Source organism: Saccopteryx leptura, chromosome 2 (genome assembly GCF_036850995.1).
Source record: "Saccopteryx leptura isolate mSacLep1 chromosome 2, mSacLep1_pri_phased_curated, whole genome shotgun sequence".
NCBI classification, from domain to species: domain Eukaryota; kingdom Metazoa; phylum Chordata; class Mammalia; order Chiroptera; family Emballonuridae; genus Saccopteryx; species Saccopteryx leptura.
Genome location: NC_089504.1, coordinates 346,675,209 through 346,692,681, shown reverse-complemented (window position 1 = coordinate 346,692,681; position 17,473 = coordinate 346,675,209). Strand labels below are relative to the sequence as shown.

The following is a 17,473-nucleotide window of genomic DNA, read 5'->3' as shown; positions in this document are numbered from 1 at the left end:
AGGTTCTGTTCAAACACCCTAGGGCAATTCAGGCTAGGGTGGGGCTGAGGGGAGGAAGAGAGTTTGAGGGGGTCACTACGTCAGTGATTCCATAATTTCACAAAACTTTCGCAAACAGCTTTTTGTCTCAACCCCCTGCATTGTCCTGGACAAAAAATTTGCATAAATCCTGGGAAGTTATTACTAAGCCTTAGTCTCAGCACCAGGTAATTTCCTCCCAGGCCTCCATGGGCTTAAGTATAAAGGCCCTCCAGAGCTGGCCCCTGACATAGACCCGAGCCTGCAGACCCACCCTGACTCTGCTGAGCCTGCTGCCCAGATCCCCATGAAGCTGATGGGTGAGTGTCCCAGGACCCAGGAGCTGCCTGCCTGGGGCATGGGAGGGAGGCTGGAGTGATCGAGGGGCTGGGGGTCCCTAAGCTCCCAGAAAGAGACCCAGGTGGGAGCGGAGAGCATGTCTCCTGAGTCCCCATCTGCTCCCAGCCCTACAGCTGCTACTCTGGCAAAGTGCACTTTGGACAGTGCAAGCCACCGCCAGCAACCTCCCCCAGAGCTTCCTCCCCAAGTCCTTCGAGCAAGTGAGGAAGATCCAGGCTGATGTCACCGTCATGCAGGAGATGCTGGTGAGTGTGAGAAGCTGGCAGAAAGACGAGGAGGGCTCACAGATGCTGCCGGATGAACGAGGAAAGAGAACCCAGACGGGAGAGCTGAGGGCGGCGAAGGGAAGTGTCGGGGAGACATCGGGAAGGGGCGTGGGAGAGGAGAGGCATGAGCAAATGGAAGAAAGAAGGCTGGAAGAGAAGCCCTGGAAGGCTGGGAAGAAACGGGGGGAAGAGAACCTCTTGGGGACGGTACCCAGGGAGGGGCTGGCTGGGACGGAAGTGGGGCAGGGGGAATAGGGCTGAAGACCCTGGCCAGACAGGGAGGGAGGGGAAGACCTCAGAGACATGGGAAGGAACAGCCTGGCTCTACCGAGTCCCCTGCATTCAGCATCCTTCCTGTCCACAGTGTGCCACCCACAAGCTGTGCCACCCCGAGGAGCTGCTGCTGCTCAGCCATTCTCTGGGCATCCCCCGGGCTCCCCTGACCAGTTGCTCCAGCTGGGTGAGTGTCTGGAGGGGAGGAGGCGGTGAGGGGGAGGGAAGGGGGAGCTGGAAGGCCTCCGACCTCCAGGTCTGAGCTGGGGCCCCGAGGGGAGTGCCGCGGCAGCACCCCCTAACTCTCACTCCATCTGCCCCAGACGGACTGCCTGAGGAAACTCCACAGTGGCCTCTTCCTCTACCAGGGCCTCCTGCAGGCCCTGGCGGGAATCTCCCCCCAGCTAGCCCCCACCTTGGAAATGCTGAAGCTGGACATCACCGATTTTGCCACCAACATCTGGCAGCAGGTGAGCCTCGATTGGGAGCAATATGTGTTAGGGGCCTAGACCAGGCTGGTCCCTAACGGTCATGCTGGAAGCCTGGGGTTCCCAGATGTTCTTTCGGGGTTGGTGGTAGCATTCTGGGAGATGGGGGGTTGTATGTAGGGAGCTACCACCCCATCCCAGGACTCCCCTGCTGCTGACCCTACCACACACCCCTTGGTTGAGGGCAGGAGCCTGGTCACTGGACCTCAAAAGGAAACGGACTGGGTTCAGGTCCTGGCTCGGCCATCAAGCATGTGATTGTTCACAGCCCGGCAGCCTTTTGCGTTTCCTCATCTGTGATAACCACGCCCACTCAGCAAGGCCTGGTTGCTGATCTTGCCTTTTCCTCCACAGATGGCAGACCTGGGGATGGCCCCTGCTGTGCAGGCCACCCACAGCCCCCTGCCCACCTTCACCTCGGCCTTCCAGCGCCGGGCGGGAGGTGTCCTGGTGGCCTCCAACCTGAAGAGCTTCCTGGAGCAAGCGCACCGTGCCCTGCGCTTCCTCTCCCACCTCTGAGCAAAGCCCTCCCCTTCCAGTGTATTTATCTTTATTTAATATTTATGTTTATTTAAACCTAGTATTTAAAGATAGGGAAACGTAGGAGGGAGCCCCAGACTCCTGGGCCCTTCCCTCCACCTCCAGGCTTTCGTCTCCTGTCTGTAGCAGAGAGAAAAGCTCCTGTCTTCCTGTCCCCTGGACTGGGAGGTAGATAGGTAAATACCAAGTATTAATTCCTGTGACGGTGAATCCCCGACCCAAGGGTACCCAGCTTGGGGCCCTTGGAAGCATCAGGAAATCTCCCACGTGGGAGACAAGACAGCCCTGTTTAATATTTAAACAGCAGTGTTCCCCAGCTGGGTCCTTGTAGCCCTCCCTCACTCTGGCCTGGCTTGGCTTGTGAATGAATGCCAGGTTGGCCAAGCTCTGCTTCCCCTCACATCCCTTCCCCCTAGGCCTGAAGCCCAGCAGAGGCAGCCAGAGCTGGGAGGCTTGACCCTGTGGTCCTACAAATATGTTGGGAAATCTAATTTTCCTTTATAAAATTCTCTGAGCCTGTGTTGACACCCACGGGTGTCTCTCATTTTCCTGTATGCCCTATGGGAACACCCATCACCAGCTCTTGATATCTTCCCCTCCCTCGCTCCACCAAGGGCCGTATCCTGACTCCTTGTAAGGCTGGGCAGGTGGCCTGGTCTCTGCCACTGGATGGGGAGTGGGGAAAGACGAGGACTATGTGACGGGTGTGTGAGAGGGACCCCAAGGGCTCAGTCTCTGCCCCCACTTTCTCACTGTAGCCAAACTTCACGTTAATAAAGTGTTTGTCTCTAGTAAATGTCCTGCCTCCTTCTTGAGTCCAGCTGGCGCCTGGCCAGGGCTGGAAGGGCGGGGGGGGGGGGGGACAGGGTGCAGGGAGGAAGGGGGAGCCCCGGCCTCATCGGGAACACAGGCAGGTGGGAGACCGGTAGCAGGTAGCAGGACAGGACCGAGTGTGGCACTGGGGGTGAACCCTAACAGTCCACGTGCATTTCATACTTGCACAGGGCTGGTCTGTTTACCATCTTCCATGAACTTTCATTTTAGAGGAATGGGAAGGGAGAGAGGGAGGCATGGAAGGAGGGAGGGAGGCAGACAAAGAGAGAGAAACATCGATTTGTTGTTCCACTTACTCATGCATTCATTGGTTGATTCCTGTATGTGCCCTGACTGGGCATCAAACCCGCAACTTTGGCGCATTGGGATGACGTGCTAATCCGCACTCACAAGTGCCCACAAAGATAGAATTAACAACTTGAGACGAAACTCAAATTCTGGGCTCTGCCCAATCTGGTGGGGAACAGTCTCACGCTGGCCAGCCGGCCTCCTGCTTCTCAGTGCCTGGGCGGAAAAGGCTGAGCTCACAGCTAGGAGAGCGTGAGATGTGGAGACGGAGGGGCTGCCCCACTCCACAGGCTCGAGGCTCACCTCTCCGTGCCCTCAGCTCAAGATGCACGTATGGCCCCTGGCCGGTTGGCTCAGTGGTAGAGCCAAGGCCTGGCGTGCAGAAGTCCTGGGTTCGATTCCCGGCTAGGGCACACAGGAGAAGCGCCCATCTGCTTCTCCACCCCTCCCCCTCTCCTTCCTCTCTGTCTCTCTCTTTCCCTCCCGCAGCCGAGGCTCCATTGGAGCAAAGATGGCCCGGGCGCTGGGGATGGCTCCTTGGCCTCTGCCCCAGGCGCTAGAGTGGCTCTGGTCGCAACAGAGCGACGCCCCGGAGGGGCAGAGCATCGCCCCCTGGTGGGCAGAGCGTCGCCCCCTGGTGGGCGTGCCGGGTGGATCCCGGTCGGGTGCATGCGGGAGTCTGTCTGACTGTCTCTCCCCGTTTCCAGCTTTAGAAAAATACAAAAAAAAAAAAAAAGATGCCCGTGTGGTTCCCAGATGCCCCCACCAGAGCTGGGGATGTCCAGACGGCCAACCAGCCCCCAGTGCCCCCTCTCAAGGCTCCCCCACCCTCATCACCAGTCGCTTCCCTTCTGGGCGCAGCTCCTTGGAAAGCAGGGTCTGGCTGGGCCAGGCTGGACATCCCCTGTGAGGCTCAGGCCTCCCCTCCGGGCAGCCCTGAAGAAATCGGGCTCGGAGATGTGTGGAGCAGGCCAGGCAGGGTTAACCAGAGCTCGTGCCCCCAAGGCCTCCCTCCCAGTGCTCTTCTGGGGGACAGATCAAAGTCCGGGCTAGTCAGACTCCGGTGGGGAGGGGCTGGCCTGGGAAGCATCAGAAGAACAGGACATTCTACCCCAATGTCAGTGGGGCCTTCGTCCAAAACCTCACCCTTTTTAGACTAAGTGTGACTTTTGGAGGTGGGCGTAGGCAGCAGGCCAGTGTTGACTCATCACCCCCCAACACGGGTCTGAGGAAGGGACGAAAGCTGCTCCCGTGGGCCGCCTGGACCGCACTGAGCAGACAAGCACGGGCCCTGAGGCCAGCCCTCTGCACACCTCCCCTCCCGAGTCCCGGAGGACGCTCTCCCGGGCCACGCAGGCGGGATTCCAGGGAAAAGACGCTGTCCCTGCTCCAGCACACAGAGGCGCTCAGCACTCACAAAGGGGTCCACAGGATCTTTATTTACAAGTGAGCCGAGGCGAACTTCCCTCAGGCAGTATCAAAAAGATTTTAAATATACATATACGTACATATACATACCCTGCACCTATAAAGTTTCTCCGAGGTAAATCTACTCTGGGAAGAAGGCAGGGTGCATGGGGGAGGCTGGTGGCGGGGAGACAGCCCCGAGCTCAGGAACCAGGCTGCTCACACGCTTCGGGAACCGGCAGCAGGAGGAAGACGTGATGAAGAGACAGGGAGACGTCTTCACGGTCAGAAGTCAGGGACAGCAGAAAGACTGGAAACTACCATAGGGCTCTTACACCATATGGATATGAGCAATGATGTCTCATCTTTCCTCACTGTTTCCTTCTGAGGCGCCTGGGGCTGGGACCCTCCCAGCAGAGCATCTGTGGCCGCTCTACCTGCTCAGAGGGCAGCAATGGCTTTGGCAGCCACCTGACGGCCCAGGGGCAGGCTGAGGTCCGTGATGGCCAGAACCACTTTGGGGCTGGACATGGCTGACACCTTCACCAGTTCTGACACCTACCAGAGACAGAGCGACAGCTGCTCACTGGGGCCACCTGGTGGTGGGTACAATGTCTCGGGAGGAAGGAGGCCCCATCCCCACCCTGAGGGAGCTCGTACTGAACCCCAAGCTCTGCTAAGACTTGCTGACCCCGTCTGACCCAGAAGGCGGGCCAGCCCCGGGCCCGGACCAGAAGTACTCACGGTGGTAAAGGGCATGAACTGCAGGATGCTGCCGCGGCTGCCCTGCTCCAGGCAGTCCACACACTCCTCCATGAACCACTGCACAAACTGCGTGTGCGGGCCAGCAGTCCGCGACCCCAGGATGGAGGAGATGAGCAGGAACAGGTTGGCTGTGCAGGCCGGGGGCAGAGTGAGAATGCCGTGAGAACGGTCTGGGAGGAGCTTAGACGCGGGAGAAGGTGGGGCTGGCAAGGGAAAGCAATGCTAAGACCGTCCCCCAAAATGGGATGCCAAAAAGAAGATGTAACAGGAAAATGGGGGACGAGTCGGAAGAGGCACTCAAAGGGAGCCCAGAGACCTGGCAAGCGGGGGAGATGGAGGACAGGTGGGGACATGCGGCGGGGGGTGGGAGGCACCAGGAGTCCCCTTTCAGCTGACGAGGCCTGAACCCCGTTCCAGGAGCGGGGGTGGGAGGACTCACCCAGGACGCGGTTCAGTGGGTCTCTCATGTTAACTGTGTGGAGCTGGGAGGCTGACAAGGAGCTGCTCATGGACCGGTCGGCTGTGGGGCCAAGTGGAGGGAGCACTAAGGGGAAAGGCCTGCTGTGCTCAAACCTTTCCCAGGGAAGCCCTCACCCATCAGGCACGAGGGCCCACCCAGGGAAGGTGCTTGGATCCCAAGTCACAGAGGGGCCCCGAATACAGAGATCCCGTCAGGAAATGAGACAGAAGAACTAACATTGGTAAGCATCACTGCACGGCCCCTTTATTCCTCCCGTCTCCACTTTACAGACAAGAAACCATGACTCAGTTGTGCTAAATAACTAACCGAGGGCACAGGGTTTGTAGGTAGCAGACTGAGCATCTATCCTCTGCTCAAGAGCAGAACTGGGCCCTGGCCGGTTGGCTCAGTGGTAGAGCGTCGGCCTGGCGTGCAGGAGTCCCGGTTCGATTCCCGGCCAGAGCACACAGGAGAAGCACCCATCTGATTCTCCACCCCTCCCCCTCTCCTTCCTCTCTGTCTCTCTCTTCCCCTCCCGCAGCCGAGGCTCCATTGGAGCAAAGGTGGCCTGGGCACTGGGGATGGCTCTATGGCCTCTGTCTCAGGCACTAGAATGGCTCTGGTTGCAACAGAGCAACGCCCCAGATGGGCAGAGCATCGCCCCTGGTGGGCGTGCCGGGTGGATCCTGGTTGGGCGCATGTGGGAGTCTGACTGCCTCCCCGTTTCCAACTTCAGAAAAAAAAAAAAAAAGAATTAAAAAAAAAAAAAGAGCAGAACTGGTTCCCTAGTTCCTAAAAGGCCTCATAGAAACTTCCAGGCTTGGGAGAGAAATCTCTAACAGGAAAACGTAAATGCCCCAGAAGGAGCCTTCGGCAGGGAGAGGTAATGCATCTCGGAAAGTCAAGTCCAGAGGGCAGTTCTCTTCAAGCAGGAAGAGTGGGCAACAGCCCCAATGCCAGCCCAGGCTGCTCCAGGCCTCGACCCCGCCCATTTCAGGGGAAGGAAGGTCAGAGCTGGTGACTAAATGGCACAGACTGTGCCCAAGGCAGTGAACTCCCTGGGGTGGCTTGTCATTCCCTCTACATCTGGTAAGTAAGGGGTGGGGAAGCGGCAACAGTGTGCTCCAGGACTGGATCCCAGCAGACAGATTTCACCCCCCAGGGACAGATCCACAGCAACCTTCGGTCCCTCTGGGGGTGGGAAACAGAGCAGCAACCCACAGGGGCCAAGAGGCAAACTCCCGCCACAGGCTCTCTGACCAACCAGCCAGATGCCTGCAGCTGGGACCAGTGCAGAACAGTTTCGGCAAGAGCGAGGCCCCAGGAAGGAAGCAGCCTGCCCAGCGCCCCGTCCCGTCCGCGTACTCACTGGGACTGGAAAGGATGTTGGCGTCTTCCTCGTTGGAGCTCAGCAGGCGCATCAGCTTTGACGGCTGCATGTCATCCAGGGGGAAGAGACTGATATAATCCTGGAGGGGGGGAAACCCACTATGACGGGGTAAGAGGGCTGGAGCTCAGGTCAGAGGGGGGAAGAGCCACGGCCCCACAGACCTTGGTCAGCCTCTCTAAAGAGGCCACCTTCCCTCTCCTCACAGCCTCAAACCATCCTAGTGAGACCCGCTCAGTCACCTCTGCAGTCGTGTGGCCACCAGGCTCCCAGGGGCAGGGGCCCTGCCTGGCTGCCTCTGCCCGGGAGGGCGCCTCTTCCCAGAAAAGGCTCAGAAAATGTCTGCTGGACACACACATGAACAAGGGAACGGAGGGGTCCCCTACCTCGATGTCTTCACGGTGTCTCTTCTTTTGGCGGGAAGATGCTTGTCCCTTGTGGGAGGAATAGGAACTCAGGGCACACCAGACGGCTAGCCTGGCAAAGGGTTCCAGGAAAAGAAGCAAAATCAGAGGGACCGCACAGGGGGGTTTCTGCACCCACGGTGAGCAGCCCCGTCTGACGGGGCCTCCCCACAGCCCAGCTCCCTGGGCGACCCCAGGTGAGGGTGCCTGGCTGGAGGCTCTTCAGAGACTCCTACTTGGCGAGAGCAGTGCCAGGGGGGTCCATGAGGCTGTGCCACTTGGCGGAGTCGGTGAGCAGGCCGGGCAGGATGTGGCCCAGCAGGACCAGTGTCACCTGCTGCATGTCCAGACAGAAGATGGAGTACAGCAGCTCCACCGCCCGCAGCGTGTGCTCCTTCCGTGTCTCCTTTAACAGCTCCTGTGGGCAGGGGCGGTGGTCAGGAGCCCAGCGCCCGAGGGCGGGGCTCCGACATCCCTGCCACCCCAGGCCGGCTCTGGGAGGGCGGGTGGGCCGCGCGCAGGCAGGGAGCCCAGCTGCTGCTCCGTGCCTCCCTCTGCCTCAGAGCCGCCAGCTACCTGAGGAGGAGGCTCCCCTCGGAGTCCAGGAGCTCCCGAGGTGAGGACCAGCCTCCAACCCAAGGGATCTTCTCGCAGCATTTAAGAGGCCTCTTAACAGGCCTGCTGACCAGGCTGGATGTCGGGAAGTCAGAGGGGACCACATGTGGACCTGTCAGCTATTTTCTCAGGTGTGTCCCACAGCTGAGGACACCTGCTCCCGCAGCTGGCCCACGTGTGCAGCCCACAACCACCCCACCCCAAGTACCTTAATCAGGTTGTTGCAGAACCAGTAGACGCCTCCCATGTGCAGCAGGGTGTCAAAGATGTGGATGGAGCGACTGTCCACCCATCCCTTCTCCAGCACCTTGGCGAATATGTCTGTCAGCACCTCCTTGATGGGCCGCTTAGGGGGCAGCAGGTTCCAGTAGGGCATCGTGTCCATGCCCGTGGACGGGAACTTGATCTGTGTGGCCGTCTGCTGCAGCACGTCAGCACACATGTGCTCCAGAATGGAGCTCATGATCACCACCCTGGGGGAGGGGAGAGAGCCTGAGGCCCCAGCAACACCAGGTTCAAGGGCTGGAAGAGGAGGCGAGGGAACACCCAGGCCAGACTTTTCCCAGGACTTGGGTTACGGAAATATTCTTGGGGGATTAACCCTCTTCTATGCGAAGGGAGGAGACAAGAGGAAGTTGCAAACTCCTAGCAGACCTGACCCTACCAGTCCGGCTCCTGGCAGGACTCTCACCTACTGGGCACAAAGCCTCCGAGGGGGTGCTCTCCTTCCCCAGGTTATCTAGCAATATAATCACATTTCCTCTCTCCAACTCCCTCCACCCCCAGGCCTGGCCGTGCCAATCCTCTGGCATAAATAAGAACAACCACTTCCCTCTGGGCTGAGTGCTCGAGGGGGGTCCCCGCCCAGCCTTGGCTTTCTACCAATGTAAACTGTTACTTCCAGGACAGGGGCCCAAGGGCTGCCTCACAGGACTCTTCCCGACCCTTGGAAGCTGGGCAAATAGAAGAGTACATCCAGGAATTTTCTCAGGAAGAGTCTTCGACTGAATGCAGACCGGATCCGAGGGCTAGCTGTCCCTGCAATGCTGGGCGGCTCTGGGACAGTCCCTATGACTCCCAGAGCCAATTTTTCAACCTGCACGATGGAGCCACAGATTTCCCACTGTTCCTCACTCAGACAGGAGTCAGGGTGTTTGGAACGAATTACGGGACCAAATACTCCATTAGTTGCGGGGAGAGGATGAGGAAGGAAGAAAGAAAAGAGATGGAAAAGCATGAGATTTCATAGATCCTCTCTAACCTCACTGCAGCTCAATTTTCCACGTTTCCCTTATAGGGCAGAAGGCTATATATATATAAGGCTATATATCTGAAGGCTACCCTGTGAGTGACCACTCTTATCGACTGGTTCATGCCCTGTTCATAGCAGCACTATTCACAACAGCCAAGAGGTAGAAGACACACAAGTGTCCATTAACTGATAAATGGATATGTAAAATATGGTATATCTGTACAATGGAATATTACTCAGCCTTAAAAAGGAAAGAAGTTCTCACATGTTCTACGATGTAGATGAACCATGGGGGATATTATGCTAAGTGAAACTTGCCAGTCACAAAAAAGGCAAATACTGTATGATTCCACTTACATGGGGTATCTAAAGTAGTCCCACTGACAGGGACGGAAAGGAGAATGGTGGTTACGAGAAGCTGAGGGGAGGCGGGAAGGGTGAGTTGTTGCTTATGGAGCAGAGTTCAGATTTACAAGACAAAAAACTGGACATCTGTATCATAACAATGTGGATATACGTTAATACTGCTCAACTGTACATTTAAAAGTGGTTGGCCCTGGTCGGTTGCCTCAGTGGTACAGCGTCGGCCCAGCATGTGGATGTTCTGGGTTCGATTCCTGGTCAGGGCACACAGGAGAAGCACCCATCTGCTTCTCCACACCCTGCAATACTCTCTGTCTCTGTCTCTCTTCCCCTCCTGCAGCCATGGCTTGACTGGAGCTAGTTGGCTCCGGGCACTGAGGATGGTGTCATGGCCTCAGCCTCAGGTGCTAAAGATGATCTCAGCTGCTGAGCAGCTGAACAACAGAACATCACCCCCTAGTGGGCTTGCTGGGTAGATCCCAGTCAAGCAACACATTGGATTCTGTCTCTATCTCCCCTTCTCTCACTGAATAAGAAAATAAACAAATAAAAATGGTTAGGATGGCCCTGGCAGGTTGGCTCAGGAGTACAGCATTGGCCTGGTGTGTGGATGTCCCAGATTCAATTCCGAGTCAGAGCACGCGGAAGAAACAACCATCTACTTCTCCATCCCACCCTTTACCCATTCATTCTAATTCGCGCTCTCTCTCTCTCTCTCTCTCTCTCTCTCTCTCCCTCCCTCCCTCCTGTGGTCATGGCTCAACTGGGTCAAGCGCATCAGCCCCAGGTGCTGAGGATGGCTCTGTGGAGCCTCTGCCTCAGGCACTAAAACAGCTCAGTTGTGAGTGGCCCCGGATGGGCAGAGCATCAGCCTCAGACGGGGTTGTCAGGTGGATCCCAGTCAGGGCACAGGCGGGAGTCTGTCTCTCTATCTACCCTCCTCTCACTTAAAACAAAAAAAAATAAGGTTGAGATGATAGATTCTATGTTATATATTTTTTACCACAATTAAAAAAAAAGTGTATTCAAAGGGTGAATAAACCAATAATACAGAACTCGACATCACTGAAGTCACCCCCAAAGCTCATGAAAAGGCAGAAAAATGTCACAAAAGATAGCCAGTTGCGCCTGTCCAGGCGGTGGCCCAGTGAATAGAGCGTCAGACTGGGATGCCGAGGACCCAGGTTCGAGACCCCAAGGTCGCCAGCTTGAGCACAGGCTCATCTGGTTCGAGCAAGGCTCACCAGTTTGGACCCAAGGTCTCTGGCTTGAGCAAGGGGTTACTCGGTCTGCTGTAGCCCCACGGTCAAGGCACATATGAGAAAGCAATCAATGAACAACTAAGGTGCCACAATGAAGAATTGACGCTTCTCATCTCTCTTCCTTCCTGTCTGTCTGTCCCTATCTGTCCCTCTCTCTGACTCTCTCTGTCTGTCACACACACACAAAAAAAGCCAGTTGGGAGATAAGGAGAGTGGGAAGGCCCAAGGCCTATAAAATCTACAGATGGGCACACAGTTTCTAGACCGTGACACAGCTAAGAGAATCACTTTGTTCTACTGACTAGTTCTCTACAACTTGATCTCTTTTTTTTTTTTTTAACAGAGACAGAGAGAGAGTCAAAGAGAGGGATAGACAGGGACAGACAGGAACGGAGAGAGATGAGAAGCATCAATCATCAGTTTTTCACTGCGACAACTCAGTTGTTCATTGATTGCTTTCTCTTATGTGCCTTGACTATGGGGCTACAGCAGACCGAGTGACCCCTTGCCTGAGCCAGTGACCTTGGGTCCAAGCTGGTGAGCTTTGCTCAAACCAGATGAGCCCATGCTCAAGCTGGCGACCTTGGGGTCTCGAACCTGGGTCCTCGGCATCCCAGTCCGACGCTCTATCCACTGCGCCACCGCCTGGTCAGGTGAACTTGACCTCTTTGAGGGCAGGAATCATAGCTGCTTGAGGGTCTGCATTTCTGGTATACAGCAGGTGTCAGATAAAATACACAGACACACAGCAAAATGTTGCCTTGCCCAGTCAGTGCATGAATCCATGAATACGAATATGGGTAAGTGAGGGGGTGGGTGAGGGAGTGAGGGGGTGAGAGAGGGGGTGGGTGAGAGAGTGAGGGGGTGGGTGAGAGAGTGAGGGGGTGAGTGAGAGAGTGAGGGGGTGGGTGAGAGAGTGAGGGGGTGAGTGAGGGGGCGAGTGAAGGAGTGAGAGAGTGAGGGGGTGAGTGAGGGGGTGAGTGAAGGAGTGAGGGAGTGAGGGGTGGGTGACGGGGAGAGGGAGCAGCAGGAAGGGAAGGGAAGAGAAGGGAAGGGGAGGGAAGAGAGGGTACTGGTTTCCAGAGGGGCCGACCTCTCACAGCAGACCCGCAGAGGTCCAGCAGGGAGGGCGGTTACTGACCTCTCGTTGTAGAACTGCAGGGTGTTCTCACTATACAGGGGCCCTGCGAGCTGGCGGATCATCTGCAGCGACTTCTCACGCTCGTCCAGCCCCAGCATCCGCACGTGGGCCACCAGCCAAGCCACAGCACACACTGCCAGGCTGCATACCTTCCCCTTGATGTTATCTGTGATTTTCTGGGAGAGGGGAAGGGCGACTGGGGACATGGTCCCGTCCCTGGCCAGCACTCCCCGGCCTCTGCAGGCAGCGAAGGGCAGCAGTGGGAGCCCGGGCCACATTCCATACCTCTTTTCACCACAAGTTTGATTTCCCCAAAGTTACCTGGGGTGGAGGGAGTGGCTAAGACTATGATTACAAGGAAGAGCAACACCCAAACACAAGCTCCTGGATTAAGGGTCTTCTTGTTCTTAAGAAATATAACCATCTAGCAAAGGCTGGCCCTGTGTCCCTGGGAAGAGAGAAGGCTACCAGAAGGTGGGACTACCTGGATGGACTCGAAGGCCAGTACCCCATTCTCCCAGGCATTGAGGATTTCCAAGATGGCAGCTGAAATGCTGAGACAGGCTTCGTGCCAATTCATCTGCCTGTGAAGGGGTGAGGTGGGAGAGAAATCACTGCAGGGGAACAGGGTGGGCTAAAGGAGAGGGACGTGGCACTGTCCCCACCGCCACCCCTGGCAGGGCGTCCCGGCCACTGACACCAGCTTCATCTCTGAGGAGTTGTTGAGCAGGGCCACTAGGGACTCCACTTTGGTGGAGTCAGGCCTGAAGCAGGGGTGGTCAGGGTTCAGGATTTTGCCCTCCTCGGGCATGCAGGTCTGTATCCAGGTTTCAAAGAAGGGTATCTCTGCTCCTGTGCTCGCCTCAGACAGAATCACCTGGGAAAGGAAGGGGAGTCACCAGTCCAGTGGCCAGGGTACAGTGTCCTGCATCTCAGTTTCCTGCCCCCCATTCTCCCTTCCCAACCTGAAGAATTGGGGACAAAACTGGCTAAAGGAGAAAGATAAGGGCTCCGCTGCCACCTAGTGGTCTGTGTGAATATGGCACTGAAGGACTGGGATGTGACCAGGAGAGTATCTATTAACTTCTCGGGCTTCTCGGGCTGGGTGCCTGCTTTCTGCAGCCAGAACTAACGGGGGTTAGGGGGTAACTTGGGGGGAGAGATATTGGTTGTCTCCTTTCCTTTTGTCCCACCCACTTGGTGCCCCTAATCCTGCCTGCTCTCCTGTCACTCACCTCCGAGCCATAGGTCTGGGCCACGTGGCACAGCATGAGGAAGGAGATGTCAAAGAGCAGGGCGCGAACCGAGGCAGACTTAGCTGTGAGGGATGAGAAGGCTGACCCGAGCCTAGGGCAGGGGCCCGAAGCCTTCGTCTGGGTCAGGGGGGATCATCAGGACTCACAGGAAGGTCAGGGACCAAGGGTCTCCAAAGCTCGGTCAGGGGGGTCATCAGGACTCACAGGAAGGTCAGGGACCAAGGGTCTCCAAAGCTCTGAAGCTCAGAATCCTTTTCCTGAGTCTCAATTGGAGCATCATCCCTTCCTTGGAATCCAAGACTCCTGATCCCCTCCTTCCCCCCAATACCCAGCCAAACCCTAACAGGGAGGGAGAGACAAAGGGGGTTGGGTGGGGAAGAATCCTTTTCCCAGCAGCACCCTCTCTCAAGTCTCCCCGAAGGCCTCATCACCCATCACTCGGGGGGGGGGGGGAAGCAGCCTCCCAGGATGTGAAACGCCACCCTCTCCCCTGCGAGCTCCCCCTCCACACCCGCCTCTCAGTGCCGACCGGGCCGGGGGGGTACAGGGCTGACTTACTGCTTTCTTCACTGCCGTGTGTCGTGAACTCATTCAAACTGTGGAGGGAATGGAGACAGGCTGCATCAACCGGGGCAAGCAGAGCAACAGCTGGGGCTGGGGGACTATCCTCACGCAGAGGGGGTCACCAGAGCCCGACTTACAGGTTAAACTTAAAATGAGCACCTTTGCTACAGAGAAAATAACTTTATTTTCAAAATATTTCCAAGGCCTAGAAAATGGCTTGCTGAATAGAACAATGTTCTATATATCATATTCCTTAACAATAACAAAAAAGTCAAAAGAATCTGCGCCCGATTGATGACTGGGCTCACACGGAATCCCTCCACACCAACTGTTCAATGCCTTGTCACCTCCTCAAACTCCCCTGCTTCTTCCTCAAGTGGAGGAAAACGAGGCTCCGTGTCCAAACAGATGGCCCTTCCCCCAGGGCCCCCTCTGCCTCTGCCTGAACATCCCTGGGGAGACCCAGACCCCAGGGCCTCACCCGTTACCTCCTCCTTCAAACATGCCTCCCCAGCTGTGGGCAGGAGCTCTGCCTTCCTTACTTGATGAATTTCCGGGCAAAGGACTTAAGCTTCCCGGTGGCGGCGGCTGCAGCCAGCAACAGGTCCAGACTCTTCCCAGACAGCATGTGGCCCAGGACCCCCAGCAGCCCCTCTGGGGACTTGGAGTGGTCTGCATCCATCGTCTGGGGACACGACAGGAAATCAAGTCCTGAAGAACACTGAAGACCCCCCGGATACAGCCTAGCCCATCTCTCTCTCTCTCTCTCTCTCTCTCTCTCTCTCTCTCTCTCTGTGTCCATTAAATGGTAGGTACTTCATCACCGGCAACTTAATCTATGTCTTTCTGACTCCAATCTGGAAAAGTTTCTAAAATCTTATCCTTGCTCTCCGATCCATCCTCCCCAACTAAACGGGGACAATGGTCGTGGGGCTGAGCAGGCAAAGCCGCCACTGTGAGACTCTCCATCGTTTCCGCACCAGATGAGCCAAGCGAAAGCGCCTGCCACAGGGCCTGGCTTACAAGCGATGCTCAATGTTAGTTTTCCGTGGCGGCTTTCCTGCCACCCCCCTTCCTCTACGTCCAAAGGAACCGTACAGAAGCCGGAAGAGAGAGAGGTCAATAGCCTCTGTTTATTTATCTGAAAGTAGACAGAAAACTGGAAAGAGGGAAGGTGGCGAGGGAAGGCTGCACTCACTTTGAGGATGTTGGTGACAGTAGGCTCCGCTCGGAGGATCAGCCCGGGATTGGGCTGGATGTTGGCATTTTCTCCTGATTTCTGCTGGGGTGCATGCTCCCGGTCTGCTGCGCTGTGGCCATAACCAGTCGGCCAGGAGAAGAGGAATAGAAATGAATTCCCAACACGCTCCCCAGTCCGGCCCCAGAAGCAGAGGCACAGAGAAGGTGGAAAGCACTTGAGAACCTTTGGTGGCTGGTGACATTTATGATAGCGTATCCAGTATTGCTGTAGCTTCAATTTGTCATTGGTCATTACATTTATTTTGGAAGTTTATTTGAGACTGGAGGAAGGTTTAGGGTTTTGACTTGGATCACGAAGGAGGCTGATAGTTAAAGCATGCACCTGAAAGGGCAAAACCCTAGTGTGCAGAAACCCATGTCTCTGGTTCCTGGTACACATAGGCCTGGTCCCGATCACCCGCACCCCAAACTCTAGACAGGAGGCACTCTAGACAGACCCACCAGCCCAGTCTGGACACGAGAGAGGAAGGGCAAAGGGTCCCTGCGGCGCCCAAGGGAGCTCTCACTTACCGCTTGGCCATAAGGTTGTTCACACTGCCTTCAGCCAGAAGCCCTTGCTTCCTACATTCTTGAAGTAGGAAGTCTGTAAAGTCACAGCTGTGAGAGAAAAAGATGATGAGGGGACTGGGCACAGTGCAGGGATGCTGGAGGGGCAGAAGCAATGGGTCCCAGCCCGGTGACCACCCTCCTGCAGGCTGCAGGATGTTTGCAGTGCTGGAGGGAAGGTAGAAGGTAGAGGGGCTGGGCGCTTGGCAGCCCTGGGGCTGTCGTCTCCTGCTCCTGCCAAGGGCAGCAAACAATGAGACAGTCCTTTGAGGCTTCTCTGGCACAGAGAGGCAGTGGAAGAGCCCGGGACACCTTCCAGCCGAGTGACACGGGGCAGTTCGTACTTGCAGCGCTGGTCAGCCTTGTCCAGCAGGGGTGTGAGCTTCAGGAGGAACTCAAAAGCACAACTGACATCCTCGGTAAAGTCCTACAAAGAGCCAGAAGTTGCCGTCTGGCTTCCAGGTCTTCCTCCCCACCCACAGCCTGTGCTGCAGGCTCACAAGGACACCGCTGGATACAAGAGCCTACAAGTTGGCCGTGCCCACCCACCAGCTTCCAGTGACTAGACGGGAGAAGTATGGGCGTCACCCCACAGGGCCACCCCCAGCCCTGGCCATCTCAGGCAGCCTGGCTGCCTCCTGTCTGGGGACTGGGTGCAGGTGTGTGGTCACACAGGTGCTCAGGTGCACACACTCTTCCCTTCTCCCAGACATAAGGACCCACTACTCCAGTTAAGTGACCCTTCCCTTGCCCTTGCTGCTCCAGGGCGGAAACAGGGGTCCACCTGCTCCCATGCCCCCTCCATCTCACTTCTTCTACTCACCTTGTCCCCGTGAGAGTATTTCTTCAACTTCACCAGAACCTGTGGGATCTAGAGGATGAGGCAGGGAAAAAACAGGAAGCGCGAGTTCTTCTCTTCCACCCGGGGCTACAGGCACCCCCTGGGCCCCTGCTCTGGGCAGAGACAAGACCACTCCTGCCTGAGAGCGAAAGCACTCTTGGAGCCCCGCCAGAGAGCTGACAGGTACCCAAGGGCCTGGTGCCCTCAGCCCACAGAACAAAGGACCCCTTGCTTCTGTCGGCTCAACAGGAAATGCCATAAACAACAGGGAAACCCCTGCTTCAAGGGCCAGGCCCACTTCCCTGGGTCCTGTAACTGGCCCGCACCAGTCTGGGTAAGGACTGAGCTAAACAGCACCTGTGTGCTAAGCAGAGGCCTGCCAAGTGGGCTAAATTTGGCCCTGGGACTTTTAGAGAAATCATGGATGGGAACTTGTGCTGGGGGACCGGGCAGGCTGGGCGTGACGCCAGCAGGAAGAAACAAGTGCAAAAATCCAGTGTCGCTGCTTTTCCCGAGAACCATTCCCAGAATGGCTCTCCTGCCGCTCCGGGGCCCAGGTACCTTGAGGAAGGTGAAAGCTGTCCACTTGAGCTCCTCCGTGCCCTCAGGAGACTCGATGAGCCCCACAAGGCAAGCTTTCCAGATCTCCAGGACGAAAAGCGGGGTGGGGATATGCTGCAGGGAGACCCAAGGGCGAGGCATGAGGGGGACCCCACTCCCCCTGCACCTTCTGTAGGCCCCGGAGTCAGGCTGGGTCAGAGACTGCAAAACCCAGGAAGGTGAGAGCAAGGGCCGTCAGGTGAGATGGCAGGACCGTGCGGGGCTGGGATCCACTTTCCACCACGAACAGGAGAAACCCTATTTCTCCCAGAAGGACCAGAGG

General features: G+C 56.7%; 2 protein-coding genes and 1 non-coding gene across 14 annotated transcripts in view; 1 reads left to right on the top strand and 2 right to left on the bottom strand.

Moving 5' to 3' along the window:
- The first annotated feature begins 325 nt into the window (after window positions 1-325).
- Window positions 326-1,924, top strand: CSF3 (colony stimulating factor 3). Its single transcript, XM_066364450.1, has 5 exons — window positions 326-338; window positions 484-623; window positions 1,009-1,104; window positions 1,241-1,387; window positions 1,760-1,924. Exons 1-5 carry the CDS (start codon window positions 326-328, stop codon window positions 1,922-1,924), a joined length of 561 nt encoding a protein of 186 aa, XP_066220547.1.
- Window positions 1,925-4,485: 2,561 nt separating this feature from the next.
- The window catches only part of MED24 (mediator complex subunit 24), a 40,342-nt gene continuing 27,354 nt past the window's right edge, over window positions 4,486-17,473 (bottom strand). For all 12 annotated transcript variants that reach the window (XM_066364258.1, XM_066364269.1, XM_066364261.1 and 9 more), the window contains 18 exons: window positions 17,152-17,265; window positions 16,573-16,620; window positions 16,094-16,176; window positions 15,714-15,800; window positions 15,142-15,253; window positions 14,486-14,628; window positions 13,938-13,975; window positions 13,359-13,441; window positions 12,822-13,000; window positions 12,608-12,707; window positions 12,124-12,299; window positions 8,314-8,578; window positions 7,727-7,908; window positions 7,473-7,563; window positions 7,069-7,168; window positions 5,679-5,759; window positions 5,219-5,367; window positions 4,486-5,032 (listed from right to left, as the gene is read on the bottom strand). In XM_066364258.1, coding sequence (XP_066220355.1) covers window positions 4,916-5,032; window positions 5,219-5,367; window positions 5,679-5,759; window positions 7,069-7,168; window positions 7,473-7,563; window positions 7,727-7,908; window positions 8,314-8,578; window positions 12,124-12,299; window positions 12,608-12,707; window positions 12,822-13,000; window positions 13,359-13,441; window positions 13,938-13,975; window positions 14,486-14,628; window positions 15,142-15,253; window positions 15,714-15,800; window positions 16,094-16,176; window positions 16,573-16,620; window positions 17,152-17,265 — 2,148 coding nt within the window. In that variant the 3' untranslated portion in view covers window positions 4,486-4,915. The remainder of the gene's footprint in view (window positions 5,033-5,218; window positions 5,368-5,678; window positions 5,760-7,068; window positions 7,169-7,472; window positions 7,564-7,726; window positions 7,909-8,313; window positions 8,579-12,123; window positions 12,300-12,607; window positions 12,708-12,821; window positions 13,001-13,358; window positions 13,442-13,937; window positions 13,976-14,485; window positions 14,629-15,141; window positions 15,254-15,713; window positions 15,801-16,093; window positions 16,177-16,572; window positions 16,621-17,151; window positions 17,266-17,473) is intronic.
- On the bottom strand, window positions 13,575-13,675 carry LOC136396204 (small nucleolar RNA SNORD124). The gene has a single exon (XR_010749601.1). It is a non-coding gene; the product is annotated as a small nucleolar RNA SNORD124 (small nucleolar RNA).